Source organism: Nilaparvata lugens, chromosome X, assembly GCF_014356525.2.
Source record: "Nilaparvata lugens isolate BPH chromosome X, ASM1435652v1, whole genome shotgun sequence".
Lineage (NCBI taxonomy): Eukaryota > Metazoa > Arthropoda > Insecta > Hemiptera > Delphacidae > Nilaparvata > Nilaparvata lugens.
In genome coordinates this window covers 64250170-64259948 of record NC_052518.1, presented here as the reverse complement: position 1 = coordinate 64259948, position 9779 = coordinate 64250170, and the positions used below count along the sequence as shown (strand labels likewise).

General features: G+C 35.5%; 1 protein-coding gene across 1 annotated transcript; it reads right to left on the bottom strand.

Moving 5' to 3' along the window:
* Positions 1–1739: 1739 nt before the first annotated feature.
* Positions 1740–8570, bottom strand: LOC111055973 (glutenin, high molecular weight subunit PW212). The gene is made up of 2 exons (XM_039441341.1): positions 8441–8570; positions 1740–4374 (listed from the first exon to the last, which is right to left on the bottom strand). The coding sequence occupies exons 1-2, from the start codon at positions 8507–8509 to the stop codon at positions 1918–1920; spliced, it is 2526 nt and encodes an 841-aa protein (XP_039297275.1). The 5' UTR covers positions 8510–8570; the 3' UTR covers positions 1740–1917.
* Positions 8571–9779: the final 1209 nt, after the last annotated feature.

Sequence of the window (9779 nt, the reverse complement as noted above, 5' to 3'; positions counted from 1 at the left end):
TCATTCTTTCATAGAAACTTGCTAACAGTATTCCTAACGTCAGTCACAGACACGTTTACAATAGAAACCACATGGCTCACTGTGTTTTGTGTTAACCCTTGTATATATCTATAGCATAAGTTGATGGCAGGTAAATGAAGATAGTGTATAGCAATATAGATATATAGTTGGGAGAGTAGTAGAATATAGATATGTAGTTTACAACGTTACCACGTGGTTAGCATATGAATATTATTGAAGCAATTATTTGATGATCAATTATTTGAATGGTGATCACATAAAACCATAAATATGAAATGAGTACATGTTTATAAAAACTAGGGCGTGAAGTAGATTAGGCTATATGTATAAAGTATTCAACAAATATAATGTTGTACAATAAATTATAATTTAATAATTATTATAAGCTAATTAAGTTAGCTGAATCCGAATTCATAGGCTAAGGACAAATTTGTAAATAGAATAAATTAGGTATATTTGATTGAAACATGTTGACAATGAGTATAAGAAACCTGCTTAATTAATTAAGTAGTAATTAATTGGTATCTTATTAATTTGATTTATTCAACTCAATTGTATTGATGTACTGTATGACATTGTATTTTGTTCATTTCATGTATTTATTATTGAAGTATTTGCCATATTAGATTTATAAGATTGATTACTGTATTAATCAAATCAATGAGTAGTCCTATGCATTCAATTGTCAGTATCCAAACTTCAGAGTTTAAATCTTGGTAAAATGTATGATATCATTTGTTTTAATAATGAAGGGGAGCCATAGTTTAAAATGATATAACATAATAAACATTATAGTAAATTTAAATTGATATTTGAATCCAGTTTGTAAGCAGAATATTAGGCTGAAGAGTTTGAGTGTAGGCGGAGCTAGAGGGCGAAGGGAGATGAAGGGTGGAAAATCGTGGTTCTAGTATATAAACAGGCAGACCATGCCTTGCAAGTTTAGTTGCTGTGAGTCTCTCTTGTCTCTTGGATTTTGGACAGTGTTCAGTGTAGGAGTGAGTTTTTGGTTTCAGACTTCAATTATCCTATAGGGAATTGACTGAGCCAGGTAAAGTTTGTATTTAGAATTTTCAATTTTCCTTATTTCAAATCCACACCACCCCACCCTAAAAAGCCCAAATAAGTATATCAAAATTACATAGCATCAAAGTAAACAGCAAATTCAATTATTACTTTTTTTTAATACATATCTATAGACACAGTCTTAATTTCTTGAAGCTTATAGTTGAAATTTACACGACCCTGATCTATCTCTCTTGGGGTATGATTGGAGGAAGAACTGTAATTTTTACCCTATTTGCTCAACACATCTCATAGCTTATTTTCAAGTTCTATAATAAATCTTCTCTATCAAGTTGTTTCAGTTTTCATCAAATTGATAATTTTCATACATCTCATGTAAAATTGATAACAGTTTCAATTTGTAGCTACTTAATATGCAGGTCGATTATTATCTTTTATAAAGTGGTGTACTATATGAAAACACATATCTCAGGAAGTGATTATTCCTGTTTCATGCAAGTCTGTTGCTACGCATGAGCACATACTACCATAATAATATAAAGATCTACAATTGACTATAATTGACGGGAATTGTTAAAAGTTTGAATGGCTCAGACCAATTCATATGATGAAGTTTTATTTCCATCAACATACTGTAGTTCAATGATAAATCACATTAACTAATGATGAATCACAATAAATCAATCAAAATATGAACTGTTGAAAATTTTATTTATGTAATAATTGTAAAAAATATGCAATGAACATAATTATCCTTTTGATAGTAATGCACTATACAAATTCTTAGCCTGGCAAGTAGGTATTGTCAGATGCTATTACTTTGCAATAAGTGCATTTATTAGATTTATGAAGTTACCCACTAAAGAGTGGCTATTGAAGACAAAAACAATTGCATTTCTTCAATGTAGCTACTATATTGTCCAAAGTAATATGTTGAGCATGGAGCTCATTTTGCAAGTCCTGGACATCTTGACTATAGATATTCTTTGTACAGCTTTGGTAAGAATTGAATCCTCCATGAGTGTTGGGGGTTCCAGAAATTTGCTTCATGTCGAAGTAATTCATGACATCACCACATCCAGAAAATTCAATTTCCTCAATGCATGGGTAATATTGTTTTCTAATGCCTTCAATAATAATGTCAGTCTCCTGGCCACCAGGATGAGGCTTATATGGGGTTGGAGTGCCTGAAGGTTCATCATGAATACCTGGAATAGGAAATGTAGGAGAGTCTTTGTAAAGTACATCATATCCTGTGAGATCTTGTGGGTAAGTTGTGGTCGGTGAATAGACATCTCCCTGTTCCCTGATGGTCTGCACTGGAACTTGTTGTGAGCTGGTAGTTAATATTGTGGGATTGAATTGTATATTAGTAGCTTGTGATTTATTATCTGTCTGAGTGATAATGTTGTTGGTGGATGGCTGCTGAGGTAGTAAATAATAAGAAGAAATATAACTTGTCTGGGAGTTGCCTGGCTGGGTTGGTGATTGAGGGGATCCCTGAGTTGGTTGTTGAGGATATCCCTGAGTTGGTTGTTGAGGAGATCCCTGAGTCGGTTGTTGAGGATATCCCTGAGTCGGTTGTTGAGGATATCCCTGAGTTGGTTGTTGAGGATATCCCTGACTTGGTTGTTGAGGAGATCCCTGAGTTGGTTGTTGAGGAGATCCCTGAGTTGGTTGTTGAGGAGATCCCTGAGTCGGTTGTTGAGGATATCCCTGAGTTGGTTGTTGAGGAGATCCCTGAGTTGGTTGTTGAGGAGATCCTTGAGTTGGTTGTTGAGGATATCCCTGAGTTGGTTGTTGAGGAGATCCCTGAGTTGGTTGTTGAGGAGATCCCTGAGTTGGTTGTTGAGGAGATCCCTGAGTCGGTTGTTGAGGATATCCCTGAGTTGGTTGTTGAGGAGATCCCTGAGTTGGTTGTTGAGGAGATCCTTGAGTTGGTTGTTGAGGATATCCCTGAGTTGGTTGTTGAGGAGATCCCTGAGTTGGTTGTTGAGGAGATCCCTGAGTTGGTGTTTGAGGAGATCCCTGGTTGGTTGGTGTTGAGGGGGAACTTGGAGTTGATGTTAAATATTGTGGTGTAGAGTTGGTAGGAGGAGAATCAAATATGGCATCAACGTCCATAATTGTAACAACTGGGCCTTGTTCATTATTATTAACTTGTGTGGAATCCACATTTTGGTTAGCAATTCCTCCATAAACAATTTGTGTTGCACTAGTATCCGATTCTATCTCATTTGGTGGAGCAGATGGGCTGTCTTCATCTGGAAATCCAATAATTGTGTCTGGATTGTTATCTGTAATAGAGTCATCATCACTGTCATCTCCCTCAATGTAGGATGGTGGAGCTGACTGTCCTGCTCCAGGTTGTAGTTGATTTGACTCGTTTCCATTTTTAGTATCTCCCATCTCCACAATGGTGATCTGGTTAACATTAGAAGCTTGATTATAATTGTAACCATGTATGCTTTGATCATTGATGTTTGTGTTTGTTGGGGAGTTTACTGGCTTGTCATCATCTTGTGTGACTTCTGATCCTGGAGGTGTTGGACCTGAAACCTGGGGTTGATTGGTTGGAGGAACTGCACCTGGAATGTTACTTACTGGATTGTATGATTGATTAGGTTGCTGAGGGATTGTTTGGTGTGGAGCTTGACCTGAAGGGCCACTTCCTGGTTGATAAGGTTGCTGAGGGATTGACTGCTGGGGTGGACCCTGACCTGGAATGTTACTTCCTGGCTGTTGTGGGTTTGTGTAGTCTCCTACTGGTTGATAAGTTTGATCAGGTTGCTGAGGGATTGACTGCTGGGGTGGACCCTGACCTGGAATGGAATTTCCTGGCTGTTGGGGGCTTGTGTAGTCACCTACTGGTTGATAAGGTTGCTGAGGGATTGACTGCTGAGGTGGACCCTGACCTGGAATATTACTTCCTGGCTGTTTTGGGTTTGTGTAGTCTCCTACTGGTTGATAAGGTTGTTGATGGATTGGCTGGTATGGACCTGGAGTCTGGCCTTGACCTCCTGATGGAGGTTGGTATGGACATTGATTTCCTGAATGAGGGATTCCTGGTGCAGGAGGATGATTGGAGTTTCCTGGGTAGCCTGGATGGTATTGTCCTGGATATCCAGGTCCTGTTGGGTGTGGGTGGTGTGGGTGGTTTGGATTTCCTGGCAAAGATCCAGGAGAACATTTGATTTCATCCAAAAGGTCTACCAGCTGCTTGAATTTTTCCAAACTCTCATCACAAACACATTTTGAAATCTTCAGGCCATCAGGATTCACACTTCTTGTATTTCTATGATTGGCAACTACATCATGCTCAGTATCCTGGAATGGAGATTTTAGATATTATAAAAACTGTATCAGACATCAATTTATTTCAATGGTTTGAATTAAAGCATGAAAACAATAGATAAAAGTATGAGTGATAACAAAAAAGCTTAGCGGAACTAAAAATGATTATTTTTCCTTCACCTACTGTCTAAAGTACTTACTTTACTCCCTAAAACATAATACTAAAGTCTCACTTTTCGCCCTTGCTTCGAAGAAACAGAAAAACTCCCTAGGGAGGAAGAGTAACTCCATTTAAATAACATGGGAAACATTTCTATTCAAAAAATACATTGGAAATAGGTTGGAAGGTTGAGGCTCAGGTGAGGAAGCGAGAGTTGTCTGTCATTGAGCCAACTGAATTCAATACCTCAAATAGAAATTTGATCAACTTATGAAATATATGCTTGTATGATATTACATACTTAATATTGGTAGACAATAGAAATGAATACGTATTTTTGAATATTTTTCATCTGTGTTTCAAATCTGATATTTCGAACGATCCATTGTTTGAAGCTGATCATTGATACTACTTTTGCCGATAGATAGCGCTTTTGGCTGTGCCAGCAAGACGATCGGTTCTTGATTTTCAGTTTTATATTTTAGGTAGGTTATGTTGTAAAAAAAAACATTGTTACCAATAAAGTGAGTTTAAAAAATTATTTGATTTGCAGTTTCTATAAATGTAGATGGAGGAAAAATATTTTGTACATCACAAGTAAAAAATGATTTTTCTCCCTCAGGGAAATTATAACTATTTATTGTAATTTAGTTCATACATTATTGTCGTTTTTGGTGAAAAAAGAATAGGTACTCATAGAAGGTTGCGCTTTAAAACTGTAACTGTACCACTTGAAAGAAATTTTACATGTACTGTGATTAAAAATCATCTAGTATCAATGTATTCAGTATTGTCAATTCTCTAGGTAGGGTTGCCATCTTTGTTGAATGAGATGAGATTATTATAAGCTAGCAAGCAGAGTGAATAAATGCTATACCATATGGTTCAGCGGTTGTCGGCGTAGTTTAGAGCTCAGATAGTTTACCATCTACAGGACGAAGACTCATTTACTGTCCAGTTGGAACCCAATAATGGCACAGATGTTTGCATGGTAACATTCATGAAAATATCTCGCACAGCCATTTTAAGATTGAGAAATAAACAAATGAATTTTAATTGATGATAATTTCAGCCAAATAATTATTCCCTCTGATTATTCAGTACTGAAGTAGCAACGTTATTTCCATCATTGAATTGAATAATTCGATCTTTTTCCATAATCCATATTTTCACTTCCAGAATTTATTGGCTGTTATTGGTTCGTCACTTGAGTATGATGGTTATGGTGGAGAATTATTCATCAATTTTTCCTTGCTCTAACATTAAATACGAATAAATGGCGGAGAATTTCTATAAACCATATTTTTACTTCCAGAATTTATTGGCTGTTATTGGTTCGTCTCTTGAGTATGATGGTTATGGTGGAGAATTATTCATCAATTTTTCCTTGCTCCAACATTAAATACGAATAAATGGCGGAGAATTGGTAATAAACGTGTTTTTCACGGCTTTCTCAAAAACGACTTCAAAAATTTTCTTCAAATTCATACCCTGGATAGCTATTAATAAAACCTATCTACTGAAATGAGTTTCATTCCTGGAAAAAATTGCAGGAGCTCCACAACATTCTTGAGATAGAAATTCTGGTTTTTGTTGAATTTCTGTCACGATTTTCTCAAAAATGGCTCAACCGAATTTTTTAAAATTTGATACCCTGGATAATAATTTATAAGCTGTATCAACTGGCATGAGTCTTTTTCCTGGGAGAGTAGCAGGGGGTCCACTTCAACCTTGAAGAATGAACGTTGTAACCTCCTCTTCATGCATGAGGTAGGTAGGCAGGCAGAAAAGGCCTTTTATTCGAAAGAACACTATTTGGTTGAGATAATTCTATCTGCAGAGCAGCTGTTTCGGAGAAGTCTTCAAAATCATCAAATTTCACAATTATCGTTTCTGATCGTAGGAAGAATACTAGCCAATCACGCAAAAAGTCAGAGTTCGATTCCCGATCAGGTGACTTTTTTGAAAACTTTCAAACTGTTCGAACTTGAAACAACAACGTTCAAACTTCCAACAATTAGTTATCAGCATTCATGGAAGATGAATGATAAAAATGAATACCTAAACTTTGCATCAGAAATAATTAAAAAATTTGCCCCCTGCTATGTGTGAAGTGCAGAGGCTGCTACCTATCCCACCGGGGTTCAGGGGGCAAAGCGCGAGTCAATAAAACAAAATTGATAATAATAATTGAATTTAATAATGTATTGTACTTGAGAATCTAGATGAAAATGATAATAAATCAAATGAGCAATTCGAATACAAAAATAAACTACTGACAAAGTAAAATACACTGTAATAATAGTAGCAAGTAAAATGTAAATACAGCTCTTATATTGGATAAAATTACAAATACAACATGGGAGTTTTGATGCAAAACAAGAGTACATAGTGAAATACTAGTGAGAAATATTTGTGAATAAAATGATATCAAATAAAATACTAAGCAATTGTCAAAAACCACACATTTATTGACAACAATAGTTTTTGACAATTTCATAGTATTTCTATTTAATATGAATAATTACCACAATATCAACTTCTCAACTACACAAAAAGTGAAGTGGATTGAAACTGAAGTTCAATTCGTAAGATAATAATTCTAGTAACAGAAGTCCTACAATTTTGGGGCCCGATCGGGATAAAAAGAATAAGGAAAACTATTCGTCCGGGATAAAAATAGAAAAAGAAAAGGATAAAGGAAGTAAAAACCCTCTAAAAAGATTTCTCGGGTATGGAAACAATATCGACCGGAATTAAAGGGAGAGAGATTCTTCCGGGATCAAAAGAGAAAGGATAAAGGATAATGAAATGGGAAATATGAAATATTAAGTGAGTATGGTAGAATAGTAATTAAGAGAATCTGTTGATGAAGATAATGACAATGGATTTGCAAGAATTTAGAGATTAGCTAAAGGGAATATTCGAAGGATAAAGAAATGGACTAGAAGAAAAATAGGCAAGAGAGACAGGGAAAGAAAAGGAAAATATGCAGAAGGAGAAGTACTTGAAAGAGAACGTAAAGGAAGAATTGAACGAGAAGAAGCGGAGTGTGAGCTTTAATGTGAGTAAAGAAAGTGTGGAGAGTGAATTAGAATTCAACTTGAAACGAGAGCACAAAGAATAGCTCAAAATGAGTTCAGAAATGAGACAGATGATGATACTTTTGGAAATTACTTTAAAAAAGAGAATTGTGAGATTGCTTCAATTGTATTAATTGTTGAGAACACTGAGACAAAAGAATTTGTTTAGAATCAAAAATAATTCTGCAAACGAGAAGAAAATTCAAATTCTAGATGTTTCCCAGAGGAACTGCCAAACCGCCAACTGATGCTAATCTATCAATGAATTGAAAATTCAGAAGAATAAGAGATTTGAGTCAATGCGGATATACTTTATACAAGAATTCTATGTGCTGCTTTACGCTTAGTTACCATGTTTTTTTGCAACATTATTTTCCGGCTTGAGGGCAGAACGAAGGTCACAATGACCGAATGTAGGAAAGGCAATTATCTATACTATAATAAGGGAAAGAACTGGCTTATACACGTACGGGATAGGAAAATTATGTTTGACGCATCATCACGTCTGAACTACTGGAATGATAACTTGAAATTTTGCAATTCTTAATTAACCGAGGATGTTTATGGGCCTATTTTCAATTCTTCAAGATTTTATTACGTCAAGTTTACAGTTTGTCAAGTTTTAAAATAGACCCTTGCGGAGCACGGGTTACCTGCTAGTTTTTAATAAATATTATCAACGATAGGCTACATTATGATTAGGTTGAAACATGTGGAGGAAATTTTATACCACTTTCTACAATATATTTTGAATTTCGCTGTATTGCTTTCAGTTGCTCCAGTTTTGTGTGGATTTCTGAGTTCATGCATTAGTAGGTATTAAAAATTTGCTAATAGAAGTGTGGATGGTATTTACCTTTGACGGCCGCGCTGAAACAACAGCGAAACCCAGAAGGAGGCCAAGTGTCAAACCTTTCAACATCATGGCTCTTGGAGGAAAGACAAAAATCAATCTCTTCCGACAGATATTTATATAAAAAAGGATGTCGAAGCTGCTTAAATGGCGGAAGTGTAAATAATCGCAATGTTTTGCGTGCCTTATCAATCTACAGCCGTACTCTAGAGTTCTATAGAAAGCCAATTAAAATCGGAAGTAAACAGTGTTAGCCCAAATAGATAATTATCAAATTAATGTTGAGTCTCCAGAAATATCTGAGTTGATTGACGATCTGCTTCCATTCATGAGAAATTTGAAACATGCCCGAAAATGCAGTTCTCATTCGTACTAACGTGAACCCCACGCCGTTCGGTTTGTTCAAATTTCCACCGTCTCATGATATGAGACATTATAGTATATTATATCTAGGCATCCTCAACAGTTCTCTTGAAAAAACTGAGTGTTACGTGACTATTCGTTTCTATTTCTTCACTTTGGGCCGGTTTAACACAATTATTTTCCAAAATACAAATAAAGCCCGAACTTACTGCTTACTTGTTACAAACGGCATCTCATTAAATAAATAAATGAATTTTATTGCCATCAAATTCATTGAACACAGACAACGTGAAGTTTATACCAGTATTTGGACCAGAATAACGTTTACAACGACTATTAGTTTTGTGTCACAAGACTAGCATAAGTGTGGGAATCACTTTTCTAGAAAAGAAAACTTTTAACCATTGTAGCAGAGCAAATTTCCGGATGTTTTAGATTGATACCTTTGAAAATGGCCTTCTTTGAGAATCAAAGTGGTTTATTAAGATTAGAGTAAGGATAGTTTGTATGGTATAAGTTTTTTTCATGCTTGCAATGGAGGATAGTTTTCAGTGTTCCCATCATGGAAGTTATCAGGAACCATACCGTAGTACTTATTATAGTAGGTCTAATAAAGTCACACAACTACATTTCTCTATTGGATTGGTATTGTAGGTACCTAGCCTATCTATGTACAGACTATATTGAGCTATATAATAAGAAATTTGTTTGTTATTTGTGTGTTCATGTGTTTAGCCTACTCATGAACATTTGTAGATGTAGATCGAATTAAGATAACAGGAATGATTAGAAACACCGTAATATGAATATAGCCCAAATATTGATGCGTCTCGAAACTCGAATCTTTCCAGATTTTTCAATAATTCATGGTTGAAACATCAATCACAAGATCAAACAACAAGATCAATCTTCGCCCCGTTGTTGAGAAATACATACTTGCCTCTCAATCAAGAGGTTGTGGGTTCTAATCTCACTTCAA

Bases quoted from the DNA above. Each gene is read 5' to 3' on its own strand.
- LOC111055973 (XM_039441341.1), bottom strand. From the start codon at position 8,509: ATGATGTTGAAAGGTTTGACACTTGGCCTCCTTCTGGGTTTCGCTGTT. The intron at 4,375-8,440 runs GTAAATACCATC...TCTCCATTCCAG, and splicing joins TTTCAGCGCGGCCGTCAAAG to GATACTGAGCATGATGTAGT.